A 23,997-nucleotide genomic window follows, 5' to 3' on the forward strand; every position below is an offset into this window, starting at 1 on the left:
AAGTGTTATTCTCAGAAAAGGTTTTCTTGATAGTTAATCAAATTTGTTTCACCTGCCATTTAAGCCCATTCCTCCTCATCCACAGTCAATGAAAACTGGTTCATTCTATTCCAGTTCCTAGCCCCCACTTTCATATATGAAGATCATTTGAAGGCCTAAGTAATTCTCCTACAAATTACACAAAGTCCAACTCAACTTCTCTTCACAGATCATGAATTTCCATAACCACATAGCATAACTACACTTAATAGAAGGTCTCACATAAAATATAACTCTGATAACACGAAAAGCTTTTGATAGATGAAGAAACAAATACACCAGATGGCACAGCATAACCCAAGATCAGATTTGTTCCCTCATTAGACTGTGATTTCCAAACCATGTTATTTCTCATTTTCTTACAAGCACAATATTATTTGCAAGCTGCTTTCTGCAGCTTCTAATTTAGATTAGTAGACAATTTTCTTAGTGCCCTTTTTGAAATTAAGGTTACTATAATTTTTAATTTGAAATTCCTTTGTTGCCCAAATTTTTTGTGATTTTTTCATATCAATTCACTAAATGATGAAAAGTGATCCTTTCATATTTTTTCCATCTTTAGCAAACTTCAGAAACAAACTACTAGCAGTAAAGAATGCTCCTGCCATCATTTATTTAAGAAAGTAGTAACTCTTAATAGAGTTACTCTTAATCTTAATAGATTTCTCTGTTCACAGAATTTAAAAAGTAGTCATGCATTGTAAACAACAAAAAAGGATTTAACTTACATGATCAGGTATGCTTTTCATACAAAAGTACTATGAACATTTCAACAAGACTTCAAAGGTCACATGGCAGTAATGCCACTATTATGAACAAATCCACACATTCTTCCATAAGAAGGACAAGATAGCCACAGCATTTCAATGACTTTTGTTTTAAAAACTTGAAAAAGATGTACTATATTCTACAAGTTTCTAACTAGAGTTTGCAATAGTGTTGTATTCTCAGAAATCACCTTTGATTTTAAAACTGATTATTCCTGAAATTAAAATAAATAAATAAATCTATATAAAACCTTTAGTAAAAAAAAAAAAAAAAAAAAAAAAAAAAAAGTAAAAATAAAAGAACCAGCACAAATGCAATTAAAACATTTCAGAGTTTTCTGCCTCAACCCTACGTTTTATGAATTTTTAAGGTTAGTCAACTAGCTTCAAGGGTTTGTTTGGGCAAGTGAGCACAGAACTCCTTAAATAAACAGGACCTAGAATTACTGTATCTCAGCAGGTTTAAGAAGTGGTAGACATCTAGATCCAGATGATGACTGAGAAGTCAAGATTACAATTTATTTAATGCTTAAATATTAATAATTAATCTGTTTAGTCTACAGTAATTTTCACTCACTTTGAAAGCTGGTATGCTATTCTGAATTTGACACAGTTCTAAAGCTTGGACATTATATTTATAATTGTATTTTTTACAAAAGACAACATTCAGGAAGTCACCTCAGGGAAAACTATTATGCTGACTTCTGTTTAGCTTTAGGAATCTATGTGATACAATTGGAAAGATTAACATGGTGGAAGAGTGATACAGCAGAGGGACCAGGGCAGATAGGACAATATTTCAAAGGAAAAGGTGCTCACCTGCCTCCAAAGATCTAGACTCACAGAAAGGACTACACAAGGGAGGGATCTCCAACCAAAGATCCTTCCCCAGGGGCATTCAGCCCTTAAATGGGGTCTAAGAGAGGTCACACTGCTGAAGTGCCTTCATCTGTGCTCCCAGGCCTGACTGGGTCCTTTCCCAGGTGATAAATCAGTGGTTCAGGCCATGACTCAAAAGTTCCCATACATTATTAAAAGCTATCATCAATAGCATCTGATCTAATAGACTCTTCTCTATTTATTGTAAAATAAAATGTTGTAAAAGCTCAATTTATTTTGAGCCTTACAAAATAGTTTCACAAGAATTCTAAACATATAGTGTTCTAAAATCTCCAATATATATAAGAAGACTTCAGTTCTGATATCATTTGGAAGATTAATCATCACTGAAATTACTTATTTACAATAACATAACGTGTTATTGAAATCAGCTCTATGAATCAGTTTAACCCTGGTGAGGACAATTTCCTAACACTCCAGAAAAGATGATGGCTGAGTATTTTTCAAGTTTAAACAAAAGGAACTCCATTTCCCTGTAAGGCTAAAGTTAGGTGTGCCCTGGTGGCACAGTGGTAGAAGTGCCGCTTGCAACACCAGAGGCCCAGGTTCAAATCACCCCTGTGGCGCAAGTGGTAGAAGTGCCACTCTGCTACACAGAAAGGCTCGAATCCCGAGAGTTGGACTCGATCTCTAAAGTCCCTTCCAACTTGCACAATACTGTGATACTGTGAAAAAAATTGAATCTATGAGTATATGGATTAATATATAAGAAACAGAAAAGAGTTACATCTTAAAATGACAAAAGTAGAGAAATCAGAAGTTCCTTCATCCTGTTATTACCAATTGTCACAGTCTAAGAACACAGTAATAAAAGATCTTGCAAACATACCGTTATCCTTTAAACACAGAAGCTAATTAAGAACAAGTGTTATGGTCACTTTAAATTATACTATAATTAGAATTCAAAAATTTGTCTTAAGTTATACAGTGATGAATGTATTGGAAAGTACAAATAGCACTTTCTAGAAACACAAACAATCTTAATTATCAAAGGTAATAGCTGAATAGCTGATGAATTAATGCCTACAATATTGCAAGGTAAGTATGCCGGACAAAATAGTTACTAGAATCGTTCTTGAAGAACATAAATTAGCATTCACAAATAACTATCTTACTATCAAGCTATTTTTAGATGGCAGTTTTTTTTAACACATCTCACCTTAAGACAGTGTGTTTTCTTTCCTTGTTGTTACTAGTTAGCAATATATATATTTTTTTATTTTTTATTTTTTTTTACATAAATATTCACATAGTCTAAGCAACAAGTCTTGTTAATCAACTTCTTCACTATGGGACCAGGGTCAATTTAAGAGCGATTAAAGCAGAAGAAAACAAGTAAAAGATGCTTTCTGTTGTCTAGCAACAATCTGAATACAACATAAGGCCTAAGAGTTCAAGGAAACAACTGAACCTTAAAAATATATATATGTGACAGAAGGATTGCCAAAAGAGAAAGGACTTAGGCATTATTCCAAACTAAAGCGAGAGATTTTCAAACAACATTTACAATCAAAGCAGCATGTGCAGTTCCAGGATAGCTGGCTGTCTCTGATAAACGGTAATTAATGCCAGCACTTTCTTCATTAAGCTTCAGAGTTACCATTTTACTGAGTTTCTAGATCTAATTCTGGTGCTGTAAAACTGTTTTCATATATTCAAATAAAACCTTGTTGTTTGCCACCACAATAAAACACATGAACACTGGAATAATTTAAATCATTTATCACATTGGATAGCAAACATTGAAAACTTCTGGAAGTCTTCAAACTGTGACTGCCAAAAGCCAAATACACTGAAGGGGAGGTTAGAGATTACACAGTAAGTTTTACCTATCCCAGAAGATCCTTTCCAGCTTGGATCCAATTTGCCAAAGCTGTGTTTAAGCTTTTAGCAATAAAAAAATTTTAAAGATACAAAGCTGATTCAAAGGCCCTGTAATCATGGTCACTGAATAAAACATAACACACTAAATTCCTAAGTAGTCTAATGACTTTTGTTCCTATTTGTATTTTGTTCAGACTAGAAGATTATTCAGATGACTGATACAGGATCTCTGGTCACAAGAGCAAAATATAACTTTTTTTCTTACAGTAGCTTCTTAACACTTTTCTATCTCCACACTATTAAATGCACACCGTTTTTTACTTCTCATGAAGCTGAAGAACTTGTGACAACTATGTTGCACTTCAGCAATCAATATTCATATTTTTCTCTAAATATATTAGTACTTAGGTATTATTCACATGTCTAAGTACTCTTCTGAGTTAGAAGCCCCAATACTACTAAAAAAAAAACCACAAATCACCAATGTTAGAAAAAAATATTCAGTTATACGGAAAAAGAAAATGCGATAATTAGAATGTAAGACAAATTATTACAAGCAATGCACAAGTGACATAGTTGGAATTTATTTTGGTCACTTACGGTAAGTATAATAAGCAATTACCGTGGGTGGATTAAATATCCTTTGAGCATAAAGCATACGTATATTCATTCTTAAAAATGCTGGTAGTGTTTCACATCCCTTCTTCAAGAAAATCTGACTAACCTTCTCAGTCTCTATTCATATCATTCACTAATTTGCACAGGCAAAATATAGTTAGCCAAGGAATTTTTAATCTTTTTTTTCCTAGACTCATCACGGAAATTGTCAGTATTTAATGAAGGATAATTTCTGCTATTATAAGAAGCTTAAGAGATGTTCTTCGTGAATAATTCTTAACATAAACCACTACACTACAACAGTGTCAGAAGTAAAAATCCATTCTTACAAACAATAATCCTTTTAAAGATTAACAGAATTTTTAAAAGTGTGGTAACAAGCCCTTAAGAACTGGATTTATGTCGTATTCATTCGTATAGTCATCTATATGACAACGACATTGACAATTAGGAAAAAAAAAAAAAAACAACACTGCCAGTTTCTGAAGAGCCACCTACTTCCTCTCTCAAAACATCTGTAAACAGTAGTCCTACCAGAAGATGACTCAAAATTACTACTCCAGTCAGGGACTCTTCTGTCAATTATTTGACTTGTTATCTTTCAGATTATAAAAGAAATATCTGGTCTATAGAATGGTGTGGGATGGAAGGGACCTTTAAGATCATCTAGTTCTGGCCTCTTCACTATAGGCAGGGATACCTTCCTATTGACCAGGTTACTCAAAGTCCCATCCTTCATGTGTAAAGGAAACTTGATCACAGCCTGAACCTCTGATTAACCATCTGAGACAAGAGACAAGTCAGCTGTGGGAGCACAGGTGAAGGTAATTCATCTGTGCTCCCAGGAGGGGTGGAGCTTGACTCCATCTCTACTAGATCCCATTTAAGGGCTGGCCACCACTAACATGGTATCCCTTTCCAGAGTTTCTGTTGTCACTCTCAATGTTGGTGAGCATCCATCTTGACTGAAAGCCTCAGAACTGGTAAGTCTCTCTTAAGATACCCTCTGGCTATCTATTTACTGTGTAATTAGAACTGTACACTTTTATTCTTCCAACTATACAGCATGACCTGAAATGCTTCCAGGGAGGAGGCATTCACAACCTCATTGGACAACCAGTCTCACCACCTTCATAGTCTAAATTTACTCTCTTCAAATTTAAAACCATTTCCCCTAATCCTGCCCTTATAAAAAGTCCCTCTCCAGCTTTCCTGTAGGCCACCTTCAGGTATGCATTTATTCAGATTTATTTTTTTCAATAATAAATTTATATGTGATAGCCTTTTCTGGAAGGTATATTGCTGAAAAATAAAATAATAATTAAAATATGACCTTCTTTCTGAAACTGCCAGAAAACCTTCTCTAATCATGAGTAGAAAAAAATCACATACAGTGTTTTCCTCAAAAGGAAAATATACCAAAACAATGATATCCTGATGGTTTCTACAGAACAGTAATTTGATGGTAAGCCATCACATAAAATTCTTTTACAATCAATACTGATGTCAAAGGAAAACTGTTCAAAACAACAATAGCCCAGTGAGAGACACAGGGGACTGTGTTCAGAGAAATGGAATCCACCTCTTTTCAGTTCATATTTTCAGCAGGGAGAGGGCTGATATCATACTGGATGGGATGTGGGTGCATGAACCACTCCCTAGCCACACTGGGGTTATTTTGTGTGGCTGAATTGTTACTTATTGATCTTGACTTGCACAGGACTGGGTAGTCAGTTACACACAGAGGTCCACTTCAAGATCAGAAAAAAGCAGATACATATAAAGAAGTCCTATGGCTATTCACTAATTATTCTTTCACTGTAGGTTTTCATACAAGACTGGGAGCAACTGCCTGCATTTGGTTATTAATTATGCCTCCACTAAATTTTGTCTCAATGGCAGAAGCCTGTGTGTGGATTTTTTTTTTTTTCCCCTTCATCCTTACCTTCCACTGCTTGACCTTCTCTTCTGAGCATCTGGACAGCTCCTACATACTTCTTAAGCTGCACTTTTAGCACTTCATTTTCTCTGTTGATAAAAAAGACCACCATAAGAAAAGACTACTATTTTCTCAAAATAGAAGGACATTTCATAGGAAATAAATATACCAGCTGTGATAATGGGCTTCACTTAGCTTGCCATTAAGATTTAAAAAAATAAAAAAATTTACACATTAAATAATATGTCCACAGAGAGTATCAGGCAAATTTGTTTTCCAGGTGTAAGTAACTATGAAACTCTAGATAGATCACATACAGACTACAGAAAACTGAAAACAGTTGACACACAAAGGTGTGCATTTCACTTATGGGAATTTAGTTAAGAAAGAACTGTTCAAAAGCATATGCAAATATGTTTGCTGGACCTTATTATATATGTTGGCCCATATATATGTTTTTATATGCTGTTGTGTGCAATATAATTAAGATTCACAATCCAAAATTAACCTATCAAATTGCTTTCCGGATTATGCCACTGTTAGTAAGTTCCACAACCAAAAGAATAATCAGCTTAACTGCCTTGATGCTTATATATCATTACCCACAATTAGGCAGCTGTAGAAAGTTCCATAAATCCTGCAGAAGACCTTCTTTAAGGTAAGGGTGATGGAACACTGGAACAGGTTGCCCAGAGAGGATGAGTGGTCCACTTCTACGGAGATACTCAAGACCCACCTGGACAACTACCTGTGTGCCCTATTGCAGGAAATCTGTGACTTCAGATGCTGGTTGAGGAGTTCCTGTGTCAAAATTTCAACCATACTAAATATGGCTAGTGAAAACACACAAACACGAATGTACAGCATTTTATAGGTTTTTGAATCTGACTGTTGCATTAGCAAAATATTTTGACTGAAATATGCAGTAACATCCAAGTTGAAAATGTATAGGAAATGTAAGCAAAACTGGATGTCAGCAGCAGCAAATCACTCTGCAAATTCCAATTATTCAAGATCATTCTGGATTGTCTTTTTTTTTTTTTTTTTTTTGCCAGTCATCTGGCCTCAAAGAAAATAAGCTCTTTCAAAGTGCTCAAACAGAATGCAGTCACTCACAAGATAATTTATGCACTGTAGTAGGTAGAATTTTGAAACTGAACTATTCATTGGATGTTTTGGAACTATTCAAGATTAGAAGAGAGTCAGAAAAGCTTTATTCTTTGTTTGTCTTAAGTACTGCTTCAAATAATTTTAATACTGTCTAATAAAATTACAATAATGTTTATGCTATGCTCAATGTATGTTTCTGTGTTTCATCATTTCCTCTTTCCAGGTCTTCCATCAAGAGTTGATTTAATTTCAAAGCTAATTAAGGTTGAAAAACATTAACATTTATTCATAGCAGTGGTCACAAGCCAACATAACAAACCCCAAAGACTTACAGTAAGCAATCAACATAAACATAGGATAATTTTTTTTTCCTAATTCTGAAAAGGTAAATAATTGATTTATAATAGCAGTATATATATATAGATACATATATTTAATTAGCATCCTAAGAAATTACACTATAATGTTGAAAAATATCATATGAAGTCATGCTTTTTACCATAAATAAGTGTAAAAAATGTCATCTTCTCACCTGATTTCAGAATTAAGCAACAAGGGAAACAGTAAATTATGGAAGACAACAGGAAGATTAATCTGCCTACCTGTATGACATTGATTTGCCAGTAGGACAAAAATAAAAGATATTGGTTTTGTTTGTTTTTTCTAAATAATGAGGACTGTTTATTGCTGCTTTATTTTGTTAATGCTGAAAAACAATGAATTGGACTAAATCATATGTCTTTTTGGTTTCTTTGTATTATTATTCTTATTCACTATTTCTTAAATGATGCCCAAACAGTGTTTTAGAATATTTATTTGTAATATAAAAATTCAAAGGAGTACTTACATACTTCTTGCCTCACAACTAAATATCACTGATACATTATTCCCTGCTGCCTTCCAAGATACCTTAGCAGCATTGGCTAGACTCATTACCCAACCGCCCAACCCAGCCACTATTTTAGCAGTCTTTATTTCTTACTATTAGACTAACTCTCATTTTAGAATTACTTTCTAATTGTTGCCATTACTTTTATGGCTGTTTTAATGTTTCTCACCGTGCCAAGGCTTGAACTTTTGTGGCATGTCGCTCTTCCTGTTCTGCTACCTTCCTTCTCCAATTGTCCATTTCCTGCCTTATTGCTGCAGAATGCTCCATCTCACCTTCAAGCAGATTTCTAAGGGACCTGGAAGATGGCAGCAGCATCCGTTAGGAAACTAAACAGTAATTGGAGGACACTCTTATCAATTGCAAAGTAGGTTGTTTGAATGCAACCATTAATATCACACTAAAATTTCAGGTAAATTCAATGTAAAAAAAAATAAAAATCACCCAGTCTGATTATAGAAAGAGATGAAAAGCTGCAAACAAAAAGTATCTGATCAAAACTTACAACTGTAAGTGCTTATTATTACATTTGTATTAATCTCGTAAGCATAAAGTCATAGTCATAGTCACTCAAGTTGGAAAAAGACCTTAAAGATCGAGTCCAACCTAACCACATTACCCTAACAACCCTCTGCTAAGTCATGTCCCTGAGCACCCGTACACAAAAATTTACTATAGTAGCAAATGACTTATGGTTTCTGTGCAACAGTAAAAGCTCCTATTTCCCAGAAACAGTCTAAAAAGAAATTTATTTACTACCCATAGCAGAAGACAGGTAGGACAATGTCATACACCTCTGTGTGAAAACCTTGATTAGCTAAGAAGGGTCAACATGATGTGAAACCCAAGCATCTTGGTCCTTCAGACAAAACACACTAAGTTGAATGGAGCATTAGTTTGCAGTTATGGGAGCGAGGAGGCGAAAGAGGCAACAAAACTTTATGAGTTAGTACTCTCAACCTTAAAAGCAACACTGAATTAAAATATCTATTAAAAATGTAAATTACTGCAAAAATCCTATTACAGAGTAACAACAGTATCTATATATATTTTTTATATTTTTATTTATTTAACCAAGTGCTTCAATATATTAAGTAAATTAGGTCTGCAAGCATGTTGAATGAACAACACATTTTTACATTTACATCATTATTTTGCCCCAAGTAAACAAAAGAACATTCACGTATGAAAGCCACTTCCAATGAAATACTGTTAGTCGTCCTATGTCATTTCTGCACCAGACGGGGAAAAAAAGACAACTTCGAATATTTGCATAAATATAAACTTTAACTCATTCAGAAAGTCTCATGAGATCATAAGAGTCTTTTGGCTATAAGTTTTTATTTCAAAAGCCGACAACTGGCAAAACCACCAAAGACACCTATAAGTGATTTGAATTTAAAGGAAAAAAACTGAGCAGTTGAATATTGATTCCACAGTTGAATGTTGAAGTACTAAGCTTACTTTTCAAATAAAAATATTTATATCATAAAAATGACAGATTACACACAGCTTTATAAGGACATCTTACGTTATAGAAACTGAGGGACAACAGGTTTTTGAAATTATACAGCACTTCTTGACCAGAAAATTACCTATTCTGTTCTTCCAGTTCATCCTTTCTATTCATCATGGCCACTATAGCTTGACGAAGTTCATCTAAAAATGAAGTGGAAAGGTAAAAGGGGAATGGGGATGTATTAGTGTGGCTTTTTGCTCATTTAAGATCCAGCAGTCATGTATGTAGGGGTACTATTTCAGCAACACACTTAGAATGATGTCAAAATCACTTGCTATTCAACAAAGCACCTAACAATTCTCTTGATCTCATCACTAATTTGAGCAACCTTTTGAAAACTGTTTTAACACAGTATCATAAGCACTGATCAAATCAAATTAATCTCTATTTGGTTTCAGTATAAACACAAGTTTGCCTATAGTTCAGGCCATTTTAATCACAGCTACATGAGGCATCTTAAGATATAATGCAACACCTCTTCCCTGTATTAATGAAATGTACTGTTGCTTGCTTACCTTCTTCAAATTGCTTGCTTTCTTTGATACAAAACCTGACATGTTCATGTAAGTATTATAATGAGACCAGAGTAGAGATGTCATTGCTTTCTCATGACATTTCTTCTCAAGCTCGGTCTATTGTTTTAAGATTCAGAAATTCTGTCATCTTTATTTCCTATTAAAGAAACCTTACATCCTGTAATTAACTTCAAAAATAATTTACCTCCTGAACAAGACAAAACAACTAAGACCATTTCTTTGAATTTGTAAGAAATATAATCTTCAGGTGCACTACCATTTCAAGGGAGATCTTTTTCAGTGTGGAGATAACTTAAGGATCATCCTTCTGTACACAAGTCAGCTTTTCACTTTCATTTTTTTGAGTTATGTTTAATGTTGATATCAGAGTAGCTTTTCTGTACTGTAAAGTGCTGGCTCAAAGTCATGCACTTGGAATTCTGCTGCTATTCATGCTATTAGTTTTAAAATCTAACTGTACAGCTATACTACTACTAATTCCCATAAATCTCCAGAAAAAAGTATTAGGGGCTTAGTCATCTAACCTAAATGAGATTCTGACTTTCAGATCTTGTACAAATCCACAAAACAGAACAACCCTTCAAAGACTTGAATGGCTTCTAGCAAACACCTGAATACATACACAGTTTCTCATAACATCTGTTTTGTTGTGTTGTTTTTTCCTGCATATCAAAGGGACTGAGAAAAAGGCTAGTTCTATACAAGCAAATCTAAAAGGAAGCAGGAAAGGAAGAAATAAAATAAATAAATAAATAACAAAAAAAAAAAAAAAAACAAAACCACCAACTCATTTCAAGTTTTGTCTCCAGAAATAAGAAGTACAAAAAACCCAAAGTTTTGGGTGGAGGCCTCACAGTTTTTCACTGCACTACTGCATTCAATTTTTCTTTATTGTGTTAGAATTATTTTCCATGCAACCAAGCTATAAGCTTCACCATTTAATAATAATTCTACTAATTGCAATACAGAAAAGGAACTTCAGTGTCTGGGTATGTCATAGCAATGAATTGTTCCTGTGTGGAAAAATCTACAACCGGTAGCAACAAACTTGAAAAAAGTATTTTTGTTTAACATATTTGGAAATAGCTCTTACAAAGTTATTAATTTGTAATAACAGGCAATTGATTTTTTTATTATAATGACAATTAAATTATTTACAAGTAGTTCCACTGGCTTCATAGATTGACATCTTTCTCCTGTTTGTTCCCGCAAAACCTCATCTAGAATAAAAACTTAATGTTTACATCTAAGTTTCTTCTGATACTGTGGTTCATTCCATTTAGAAATTGCTAAATATCAAGAATTTAAAATCACAAAAATTATTTTCTATTTGATGATTGTCTTAATTGCACATACGCACTATCTGAGCAACTGAAAAGAGACCAACTGCTGGCACCTATGAAACAATAAATCAATGAAGTGCGATAAAAGCAGAAAGTTTCCCATTAGAACTCTATTACTGAAAAAAAAAAAAAAAAAAAAAAAAAAAAGAAGCAGCTAAAACAAATAAGAAAAGAAGGATTGGACTGTAATAATAACAAGCATAAGTATACAGTGACCAAACCAACAACAGTGATTCCATCTACATAGACATCTTCAACTATGTGACTTCAGTGTCCCAAGCTAGATTCCCACTTCAAAAAGCACATTGTGAGAAAGCTAAACTTAGATCTGTTCACTAAAGCAGATCTATACTAAAGCATGAAACAAAATTCAATAAAAATGCACAGCCCACCTCCTTTAGCATGTCAACATTAAATTAGAATACGGCATTAGAATATCGTAGTGTTCATTCATTTTGATTATTCATAAATCAATTTCACAAATGAATGCTGCCTACACTACTTCTGTATTCCTGAATGGAATACAGAATTTGGACATAGTTAAAAAAAAACATACACATAACCCAGAGTTTCAGGAACAAAGCCATATCTACCAATTCAGTTGCAAAATTTTCTGTACAGAGAGAAAAATAAAACTGTACTTGCTTGTGTCTTTAGACAACAGGACAGTTTAAGAACTAATTCTCCATTCTGCAAGTTTATGTGAAGGTTTAAAGATGGGGTAAACAGACAGCCAGTACAAGTCTTCTTCTTACAACAAAGGGTACTTTATCCCATCAAGCTCAACTCTTAACACTACTGAAAATAAGACCTCAATCAAAATTTCCATCTATGAAAGCACATTCATGTTTGGTGCAGATTTCCATATTAAAACTATATACCGAATGCACAAGGAGTTCTGGATTTGTTTTTTTTTTTTGTCCCACTAGGCCTTACAAAAAGCACACCAAATAAGACCATATCAGAAACAACCATTAGCACTTTTGCAACTTGCAGAAATTTAAAGATACTAATCATCACTGTTCTTTTAACAACCCACAACTAGTATAGGGGTATTCATAGCAAATCTGTGGAAAAAGAGGCTAATGTATTGTCAATTCAGAACTATTTTAGAGCAGCCATTGTGGCCAGCATATAAGAAATGAACCCTCTATAGACAGATGCTACTGAAATAAAAATAGAAATGAAGAATAACAGGACTTAAAAATTAATTCCATTAATTTAGATCCATCAAGGAAGTACTTACTAATTGTCATGGATTCGGGCACAGTGGCTGAAGGCAACATATTGCTTAAAGTATTCACTTGAGCTGGAGGACTGACTTCCACTCTGGTTACAAAAGTACAATGTCATCAATAAATATAAAGAAAAATCCTGAATTCAAAACTTAAAAAAGAAACTAGAATTCTCATCAACTATTCAAAACATAATCATGCACAGAAAACAACATATATTCAACCATCTTATGTTCAATTATTGTTTAAGATATGTTTTGTCTGATTTAAGAGCACAGGCAAAAAAGGCTCAAACCAATAAGTCACTAACTAAACAACATGAAACTTATTTAGTCCTGCCAAACATTTCCAAGAATAGCCTAACAAACAGTTTTCTTACCAGTGCTGAATGGCTATCTGTTAGATAAACATAATAAGCTGGAAGCTATCTATAGGTTGCAGGAGTTGTAGGTTTTTTTGTGTTGTTTGCTTTTCCTGACGAGATATATTTGACAAGTACCTGTAGGGAAGGTCAGATCTTCTTGGAAACAGTTCTACTGCACCAACATTTTCATGCCCCCCTCCATTCTCCAATTTATCTAGAACAGAATGCATACATAAGCTTTCTTGAATTAACATTATTTTAAAAATAAAAGCAAAACAAGAAAGTTACATTTTTTTAACCAGGTACATTTACCTTCACTAAAGAATTTTACCTTACCTTTACTAAAGAATTTTAAGTGCTTAAAAGACTTCTCCAAATCTGGCTTCTGCATATTCACCCCAAACCCAGGTAGCATTGTAACACAATCATCAGAATAGAAAAGTTTTCCTAGAGCAAAACTACTTATAGTATAGATATTGACATTTAATGCTGATAACAATGCTGTAAAGTTATGAAGAAATTTTATATTGAATTCATTTTTAAGTCCCAGGAGTTTAATTAACATCTGACATCTGATACTCATTGCAAACCTGTTTTGTGATTTGCAGTTAGTTCCCAGTATCTTAAACCTTGCAAAGCTGCCATTCCTTTATAAACTCCCTACAGGGCATCATGGCTCTTCTTCAACAAGTTTTTTAATTTTTTTTTAAAACATTTGTTACACACACCTACGAACCAAATATCAGATATCAGGTATTTCCCTGGGAAGTGTGGATAATACACATCTGTACATCTGTCCACAGATCCACAACTTTCAGTATCAAAACATACACACCACTGGGCCTGTCACAATGGTAGGTCACTTGATAGGAAAAAAACCAACAACCTCCTCCTTCTGAGAATGTATTAAGAAATATATATGTATATATATACACATACATACACACAAATATTCTGCACCTCAGTGTGTAAGGGTTACAAAGATAGCACAAAACAATACTGAAATTATGAGCTAAAAATATCAGCATAGAATTGGAAAAGCATGAAGTCTGGAAAAAAAAAAAAAAAAAGTGGGAAATAAGAGTTATGTCAGGATGACTATGGAGAAGAAAGTCTTTTTTTTGTTTTTTTAATGCTGTAAAGTTTCCTGAAGTTCAGTTTCTAACTATATACATTTTCCTTCCAGGAAATTGATTTTTGACTCAGGCTCTCTGATCTCTAAGTATGTGGAAATGATACATCCTGACACATCCCTGAAGCATAACAGCAGACTGTGAAAACTCACATGAACAAATAACACTGTATGTTATATATTTGAAATAGATTACATCTCATCATTCATCTATGTAAGATCTACGTACCAAAATAATGGCTTAAACAATACATATTATAGGAGCTCAATAAATATGTTTGTATGATAGACCCTCTAGCGAAGACTACACAAATGCTCCATCATTCCAGTGCTGTTTAGAAGGGCCCACTGACAGAAATGGAAGATGAAACTATAAAACTAGATAGCAAAATTTGTGATGCTGTTCGTTATAGCAGATGCAAATGATTTTTTCCACCAGCCCAATGCCACGCTGTATGCTGACCTTGTGTACTGGAACATACAGTTTATCAGAAAGATAGAGGGAAGAAGGAGAACTGAAAAGACTCATATAAAGTAATACTAAAGTGGATCTGATTGGGTCTTAAGCACTGTCTTCAAAACAGTTCCAAGATGAAGTAATGTTAATGAATTATCAGTCAAAGGCATCATTGCTGATCACAGAATTAAAGAAAGGCTGGGGTTGGAAGGGAATTTTAAAGATCATCTAGTCTAACTTCCCTGACAGGGCAGGGATATCTTTCAATAGATCAGGTTTCCTGACTCCGATTTCAGCTACATATATCCTTAGCTCTAGTTTCTGATTTCCTGCTTGTATTGTTAAATCCAGCTGCCTACTACTAGCTTCCACAGTTCAACTACAGAATCCCACTTCCCTTGCTCCCCCCAATACAAGTGAAAATGTTGACTTATATTGCAGATTTCAAGCTGTTCAAGTCAGAGAACAGTTATAAACCTACGGAGTTGGCTTTTATGTTTCTGCAAAAAGTGACTTAAGATATCAGGCTCATAACCATGGCACAAATTACACATTTTCTAAATCCACTCTTTCATAAACAGAAAATGTGGGAAAACTAGAAAAAAAAGAAACTTTTTTTCTGAACCTCTGGCATTTCTTAAGAGATACAAACACTAGAATACAGCAGAGGGCAGTATAGCATTATTTTATGAACCATGTTATTTTTATCTCATAACTTAAAGAAAAACACACTTTTTCACAGCCATTCAGTTAACAGTCTCTAAACTCTCAAAACAAATGACGCATATTCAAAAAGCATTCAATTTTTTACCATTAAAATAGATTATTTGAATGCCACTGTGAAGTTATTATTGATCTCCAAAGGAAGAATGCATACTCAAAGTTTTACAGAAGGCAACAGCTAGCAAATATCAACTCCATGCATTTGTGAGGAAGTTTTTTGGCTTTTTGACACCAGAACAGATACTGAAAGAATAGCAAGTGCTATTTTCCATACCTCTATCCATTCTCATTGCTTTCTTCAATTCTTCATTCTTCTTCATTCTTTGAGTGCAGAGGCCACACCAAAGCACTAACTTACAAGTGACTCTTTAATTTAAGCATCTCAGCATGCAGTGTGCTTTCAGTGTAGAAGCACAACACTACTAATTCAGTATGGACTTGTAAACCTCTATAACTTCTTCCAAATCGCTATTTCCTAGCCAATCACTCCTCATCCTGTATATATAGAGATAACAACTATTGAATTGCATTAAGTATTTAGTAGTTTCTCTGATCTTCAAGGTCAAGTTCAAATTACCAAACAAACTTATAGTTTCATCCAGCTTACTGGCATCTAGCAATTGGATAAGGATACTTCCTATTCAACCACTCAAATAATTACCAGAATACCACACGTACAAGACCACAGCTTGATCACAACTGATCTCTGGTCGATTTTCACATGGATAAACCCTCCTCAACTAACCAGCTTAGACATGAGCTATGTAAAAGACTACTGAAATGAAGAACTTTGACTCCCACAAAAACAAACAAAAAAAAAAAAAAAACAACACATTTTAACATCTTGTTCAGTTTGTGTAATGCCACACTTCTCTACCACTGCTGCATGTTAGAAGTTTCATTACAAAGTTTGTTAGCATTACATACAATTACAATATTTACCAGCTTGGGAGTAAGAGTCAACAGCACTAACAGGAAACAGAACATCTGCGTCGTAATTCAGGACTTGCAGAGGAGTCCAACCACATATCTGAGCATTGCACGTGACTATTTCATGAGGCCTATACAGAAACACAAAAATAAAAATTATATAGTCAAAGATTTCCACAATGCTCATATTTCAGAGATATGACTTCATGAAAAACCTTTATTTCAATATCCCTGCCAATATCATGGTTCAGATGTACATAAATTCACAAATGACATACATAAATTTCCTACAGCAGCCTTCCAGTACTTAAAGTGGGCTTACAGAGAAGATGAGGAGGGACTAAAAGAGGGTAGGTTTAGATTAGACATTAGGAAGAAAGTCTTTTCCATTATGGTGATGAGGCACTGCAACAGGTGGTCCAGTGCAAGGTGGTTCTGCTCATATCAGGGAGGTGGAGCTCAATGATTTTAAGGTCCCTTCCAACCCAAACTATTTTATAGTTCTATGATTCTAAGATCAGACCATTTTTAACTATCAGTTTTATGATTTTGTCTTGGTTAACATTACTCTGATACTAGCAGGCTCTGCATAAAATATACGGATTTTCTGTGAAGCCAAACTAAAGCTGGCATCACACTAAGAATAAGTACATGTCAAATAAGTCAGAACTGCAGCTTTGCAAAAATTTTGGAAACTGAGAACCTCATGGAGAACAGATTTGAAATCTCAAAAATCTGATTTTAGGTGAAACATAGATGCAAAATATCCCCAAACTAGGCCAAATAGTTTAAACAAAGAACAAATTTAAAAAAACTGGGATTTTTGTTAGTTACACAAATTTGACAATGCCCATGAAAGAAGAAAAAAGAAAATTTACTACTGGGTTCTTCAATAAAGTTACTTACGTTTCCGAAGACTCAGTTTCAGCTTCTGTGCCTTTATTTCCTAATGTTTTTTCACATAGTTCATCTTCATCCGCATCTTCATCATCAATACTCTTCACATCTAGTTTCTGGTATTCATACTCCCCATTCATGAAAACAGAATTACTTTTCCAAGTGTGGTTACTTTCATTCCCGTTCGATTTTTTTCCATGACTGGTTTCGGATGAGGGTAATATAAAAACTGAAGATCTATCTAAATTCTCCACTGAACATTGTCCCATCATAAGGGTCTTTGTGGCATCCCCCATACTTTGTTCATCATTTTCTTCATCAAATGAGATTATATTTGTCACCCTCTTCTTCTTTTTTCGATCTTTCTTATATTTCAATTCTATTAGCAACATAAAAGTTTACATATTTTAAAAAAGAAAAACAAGAAAGGATGTGTTCTGTTAACAGAACTCACGTACTGAATTTCTTATTAAAGAAAAAAAGAAGCCATTTAGTAAGGTATTTCATTATCATTCCATATACACATTAGCCTCTAAGTCTATTAACTGAGCTTTATATACTTCATGTAACTCAAATTTTAAAAATTATTTTTGAGGTGCATTTACAATAGTATTCAACTGGAAGTGGAAAAAATTAGTTCAAAAAACTACAAAAAAATTCAAGAGAAAAATCTTTCAGGCACCTATTCCTGTGGATTATAATAAGTGTATGTTTCAGAGTATGTCAACACAACAGGAAAAAAGCATGAAATATTCCTGGGAAATAGTGATGATAAAGATGATAAAATACTCCTTCGTTACTTTTGGAACTGACAGTCACAGAATCATAGAATCCTTAAGAGTTTTAAGAGATTTTTAGAGGTCATCTTAGTCCAGCTCCCCTGCAATGAACAGTGACATACACATCTAGGTCAGGCTGACCAGGGCCTGATCCAGCCTCACCTTGAAAGTCTCCAGGGATTGGGCGTTAACCACAACACTGGGCAATCTGTGCCAGTGCCTCACCACCCTCACTATAAAAGACTTTTTCCTTATATCAAACCTAAGTCTACCTCCTTTAAGGTTCAAGCCATTTCCCGTTGTTCTATCACCACGGACCCTGCTAAACACAGTCTACAGATCCTACTGAAGACTCTAACGTATAATAAATATCACATTTTAATTGATTAATTTTAAATTACAAGGGATTAAAATATTGTCCTTGTCAGTGATGGTACCCTGCAAAGTGGTTAAAACGTTAGCACATTTAAAGTCTAGGAAGACCTATGAGTAATTTTTCATCTGCGGTAATTACCTGTCTCATATAGGAGTTTGTAGTTTAAACTTAAATGCTGTTTGAAGACTACAAGCTAAATTGTTTTATCTGGTACATCATAACAGTTTAGATGGCTAGCAAAGTGCCAAAAGTAATCATACTAAATGTGAAAAACCATTATATCAGACAGTACAAGACATAGTCTTATGAGTAAGAAGTTGAAATCCAGGTCACAATTACAGCACCAACAAGACAGTCTAGCTTCCCACCTGCATTGATAAAAGGAAGCTAGAATAAATATTAACTTTCCATTACCCACACTAGTAGTTTCAAAAAATAAATAAAAAAGACAACCACACTTAACATTTCACATTCAACTGTTTTGCAAGCACAGCACATGCATTTTTTTATATCTTCTTTCCATAACAGTATATTAAACTGAATTGAAAAAAAGTCATTTAAACACATTAATGTAAGTCTCCAAATGACATCAATATTTCAAAAATGCTTACCAGCATTTACATTCTTTGAGAGAACAGGAAGTGGGTCAGTGTCTTGATCAGGTTTTATGAGAATGGAGACAGCAGAGGATGCAGTTATCTCTCTAAGAAGACTGCTAACACCCTGAGTGGATTCTTTCAATAATGAGGTTACATTTTGTGTTGATTCCTTTAATAGATCAGACACTGAGGGTGTGCATTTGCTTTGTCCATTTAAATCTCTATTATCAATGTTGATTGCAAAGAGAATGGAGTTCAGACCTTCAGATAAAAGGAGGGAAAAATGTAAGACCAAAACTCCACACAAAAGTAATAGAAATAGAACCTTGGTATATTTGAATGCTGACAGGTAAAACATTTTTTTCCAAAGTTTTCCTACCACTCTCTGTGCATGAATTCTTTCCAATCCACACATCATTCACTCTAAGATACTACTCAAGCTTTTTTATGTTCTGAATTTATCTTTATACAGTTCACATTACTTTTTGAGTACATAATACGCAGCTAAACTGGTTTATCAAGTCTTTTAACCATAAATAATGCTGCAATTTTACACTGCAGCTTTAAAATTTGTTGGATCCTATACTCCACAAATAAAAGCCTGTTAATTCTATATTGCATAGGGAAACATTTGATAATGAATCTCAGAGAAAGTATGTACACAGTAGCAATGCACCACTTCTGAGAGCTAACTCCAGAAAAAAATCAAGCTAAATGTTGCCAGGCCTTATTAGTTCTTCCAGCACATTTATCTGCATTCCAGGTCTGACTGAAAAAAAAGCCTACCACTATTATTCTTTTCAGGTCATGAGCAACCCATTTCTTCTTCAAAGCAAGAAAGTTTTAGGGGAAGAAAAAAAATTATTCTTACTATCAAAGGGTCACAAAATCCATCTGAAACACTTCAGAAACAATAGAATAGCTAGATCCAGTATCTTGACTATTTATAACATAAACTGGCATAATACCTTTACTGTTTACCCAGAATGTGTATCTGATGCACATTCTCCACAGAAGCAAACAGAAAATCATTACAACTGAAACAGAAACAATGTCTCAAAATGTTTTCCCAAAACAGTAGTATATAAGAGAGGTGTTACCAGCTGCCATTGTAGGGATCATACTAGAATGTTCTTCATCCATCATAAAAGACCAGTCTTCATAGAAGACACTGTGATTTGAATAGAAGTAAAGAATATTGAGTTGAACACTTACAATACATTCCACTGTTTAAACTCTGAAAAATAAGTATGAGTACACCAACAAATCAAACATACATCACAGTAACACCCTGAACTTCTGAAGTATTTTGACTGTCTAAACAATCACTTGAGACATCTTGAAACAGTAAATAAACATGCATTTCTTTAGGTGAAAAAAAAAAAAAGAGAATCACTAACATTGTATTTTATCTGTGTTGTTTTTTTTTTTTTTTATTGGGGAAAAAAACCACTTAGGGCAAGGAGGTTCATCATGCTACAATAGTAGTCACAATTGTTCGTCAATCCCTGTTGCTGCTATTCCACATAAGTTTTAAAATAATTACAGCTGACTTTATAGTCACCAGGCATTTACAAAGCATGAGAATGCATGAACACAACCCAAATATCTAATCAACTTCGACAAACTGTTTCAACACCCAAAACCACATCAATTAACCACTGTGTGCCCCGGGTGGCGCAGTGGTATAAAGTGCTGCTTGCGGCACCGAAGGGCCCGGGTTCGAATCCCCCTTGTGGCGCAGGGGGTAGAAGTGCCGCTTCGCTACACAGAGGGCTCGAAACCCGGGAGTTGGACTCGATGATCTCTAAGGTCATATCATCATAGTATCATAGTATCAGAGTATCATAGTATTGTGTGAGTTGGAAGGAACCTTAGAGATCATCGAGTCCAACTCCCGGGATTCGAGCCCTCTGTGTAGCAGAGCGGCACTTCTACCCCTTGCGCCACAGGGGGGATTCAAACCCGGGCCCTCTGGTGTTGCAAGCGGCAATTCTACCACTGTGCCACCGGGGCACAGGTCCCTTCCAACTCACACAATACTATGATACTATGATGAATTACCCTAAATCGTTAGGGTCAGCTAGGAATTTGGATGCAAGGAAAAGAAACTTCACAGTGAACAAAATGTTAGTTGTCCTAAATCAAGTTATTTTTAGTAGCAGGATGTTGTATTTTAGCTGTCAGCATTCAGATTTATAAAAACCATAAAAACAGACAGCAAGAAATACCTCAATCTACATTAAACACAATAGATTCACTTAAGTTTTCAAAACAGATAAGAGTTCAGGATGTAAACTAATTCCGGAAATTCCACTTGAATTCAAATAACATACATTAAGTATTCTACAATAAGCCTTTTTGGAAACAAGGGTTCATGTACAATGCTCAGCATTGACAGTGTTGCTACAGTACATACACTGGTACAAGCATGAAGGTACTAAGGGACAAAGCAATCCAAATCAAAAATATGAAAACTACTGTAAGTGAGATTTGTGTAGTCAATCTTGTTTTGTCTCTATTTGACTTCATTTCAAAACCTGTCTTACAAGAAAGCTACAGAAGGCTGGAATAGACCAAAAGGTACTAAAGAGATCACTTCTGAAAGTATACTCATTAATTGATGCAAATGGAAATAAAGCTTTTCTGATGAATGCACTAAGTAGCTCAAGCTCAACAATTAGAACAATAAATGCCACAGATTCCCAAAACAAAAAGGCTGTAACAGAAAGCTCATGACATGTTACCAAGTAATCTGCAGAAGTAGCTACCTATTGCTTGATGGGCAGAGCTTTTAAACTCCAGGGTAAGCATCTCCAAACAGGCTACAGGCAACTACTACTGAATTAACAAAATCAGAGCTGAAATACTATGTGATTTAATAGAGTAAGAGAGGCACTCAAAGTCCCTTTCATAATGGCATTAAGGTATCAGAGAGAACTGCTGAAAGAGTAGGAAAGAAAGTCAGGAAAGTGGAGGAAAATTAATACAAGGACAGAAGTGTAAATTCTCACATGTATAATGAAGCTAGTTTCAGGTCACATGCTGACTTGGGCACAAGCCACTATCTCAGTGACTCAAAATTTGAAAAATGAAAAAATAAACATAGGTTAGGTGGGATAACTAGAATAGAAATAAATATATTATTATAGTTGTACTTCTTGCAGAGTTTTTCTGTTGGGATTTTGTTGACTTTTCAGTCTGAATATCTCATTTGTCAATACATGCATACTTCCTGAATTACAGTGACATCAAGTACAGTACCTAAGCCGATTCTTGTCTGCAAGTAGCATATGAACGTATCTTTCTAAGGAATGCTCATTCAATGCACAGCGCAACCAAGCCCGACCTCTGCCAACATCTGTAGTAATTGTCTTCAGAGAGTAAAAGCGCTGCAGTTCATGTTTATTCAGAACTTCTTTCACATAGTACCAGAACACTGGCTCTGCCGAAAAACAAAACAAAAACACAGTAAGCTCTTGTTTTATCTACAGTGGTCACTCAAAGTAATGCCTCCTATTTATTTCAGTGGAAACTACAACAGATCCAAAGAGCACAATGACACTGTTTGAAAAATAGTGTTTTGAGAATTTGCTCTATCAGAGTCAACACCATTATCTGATTCACACAGATGAGCAAATTGAGACACTCTTCATTTCATGGCACGGCAGCTGTACATGGCTGTCTGGAACGTTGTTTTCCTTTCAGCCATTCCCACTGCTGAAACATACCACCCACTGCCTCACTCTGCTCACATCCACTGTATGGTGAACATAAACATTCACATGCACCCATGAATGTCAGTGAGTACAATTTTTCCTCATATGAAGGAGTCCCACTCCACACCCTCCCTTCACACACACTTCCATGACAGACACCATTTTCTCAGACTGCTTCTCTACTACTATCTGTTGCACAGCAACAAAACATAGCTGGATGTTGGTAGAAACATTCAGCCTTTGCTGTCATCCCACCAACATCCGTCCCTAATGCCTTGAGCCAATATTATTGAACAGGAGGCATTACTTTATGAGTAACCTACATATTTTACTTTCTTCTATCAAAGTTTACTTTGTAAGTTGCATTACAAATCAAGACTGATTCACATGATAAATTATCTCCAGTATTCCCAACTGAATCAATCCCAACAGAATAAATTTATCATGCAATTTTATATACTGTTCTCTGATTGTTTTATAACTTGAAAAAAGGTGAACTGTTTACCATTTACATATAACTCTCCAGTTAATTACATTATTTATTTCTACATAATTTAGGCCACATAAGCACTTAGAACTTGTCACTTCACTGAAGATGCCAAACACATTGAAGGATTCTAGCCTACATTCTAAAATAATCATATTTAAATTAGTATTTCACTCAAGAAACAAATTCACATCTGGGAATACACTATGCAAAGAAAAATTGCTTCTAGAACTTTTTTTTATAGTTCTCTGCGACATGACAAAAATCTGTGTAGAAAGAAATGGGTAGATCAACAATTTGCAGACATGTGAAGGTCAAAGTCAAGTGTTAAATATAAAAGGCAACAACCCCCTTCCCACACAAATACTTACTGCCCCAAACACTGATAAAACTTCTTTTTACAGTTGCATAAGTATTTGAAAGCTGATAATTCGTATTGTCAGTAACATAATAACAAGCTGAATTTAGGGTAGACAGCCCTTTAAGAAAAAAAATCTGAGAAAGCCAAGAATTCTTTAAAAAGTTCAAAACAACAATCTGTCAAGGAAGACAAGCACACATTTTTTTAACAGTTTAATGAAGGTCGCTGTTCAATGTTTTTTGTTTTTAGTAAGTTAACAAAAAAGAGAAAATTCTAATGTAGGAGTGAGTAGTACACTATCAGCTTAAATATCATTCTGACTTCTGTTCGCAATCTCAAGGCAGGCAGCATAAAGCAGACATTTAAAGAAGGGTAAAAGACTTCCTCAGAGACACAAAATTTGGACACAAAAGATAAAATGGACAGATTCTGTCACTCCTTATCACATTTCAAA

The 23,997-nt window shown here is 34.6% G+C and overlaps 1 protein-coding gene across 2 annotated transcripts in view; it reads right to left on the reverse strand.

Moving 5' to 3' along the window:
• Nucleotides 1–23,997, reverse strand: part of SNX29 (sorting nexin 29) — an 87,005-nt gene that overhangs the window by 45,590 nt on the left and 17,418 nt on the right. For both annotated transcript variants that reach the window (XM_072348819.1, XM_072348820.1), the window contains exons 5-14: nt 22,241–22,421; nt 20,077–20,147; nt 18,989–19,237; nt 17,232–17,601; nt 16,338–16,456; nt 13,219–13,297; nt 12,731–12,813; nt 9,682–9,745; nt 8,256–8,384; nt 6,094–6,176 (exon numbers count right to left, since the gene is read on the reverse strand). In XM_072348819.1, the coding sequence (XP_072204920.1) occupies nt 6,094–6,176; nt 8,256–8,384; nt 9,682–9,745; nt 12,731–12,813; nt 13,219–13,297; nt 16,338–16,456; nt 17,232–17,601; nt 18,989–19,237; nt 20,077–20,147; nt 22,241–22,421 (1,428 nt within the window). The remainder of the gene's footprint in view (nt 1–6,093; nt 6,177–8,255; nt 8,385–9,681; nt 9,746–12,730; nt 12,814–13,218; nt 13,298–16,337; nt 16,457–17,231; nt 17,602–18,988; nt 19,238–20,076; nt 20,148–22,240; nt 22,422–23,997) is intronic.

This window comes from Excalfactoria chinensis, chromosome 14 (genome assembly GCF_039878825.1).
Source record: "Excalfactoria chinensis isolate bCotChi1 chromosome 14, bCotChi1.hap2, whole genome shotgun sequence".
Taxonomy (NCBI): domain Eukaryota; kingdom Metazoa; phylum Chordata; class Aves; order Galliformes; family Phasianidae; genus Excalfactoria; species Excalfactoria chinensis.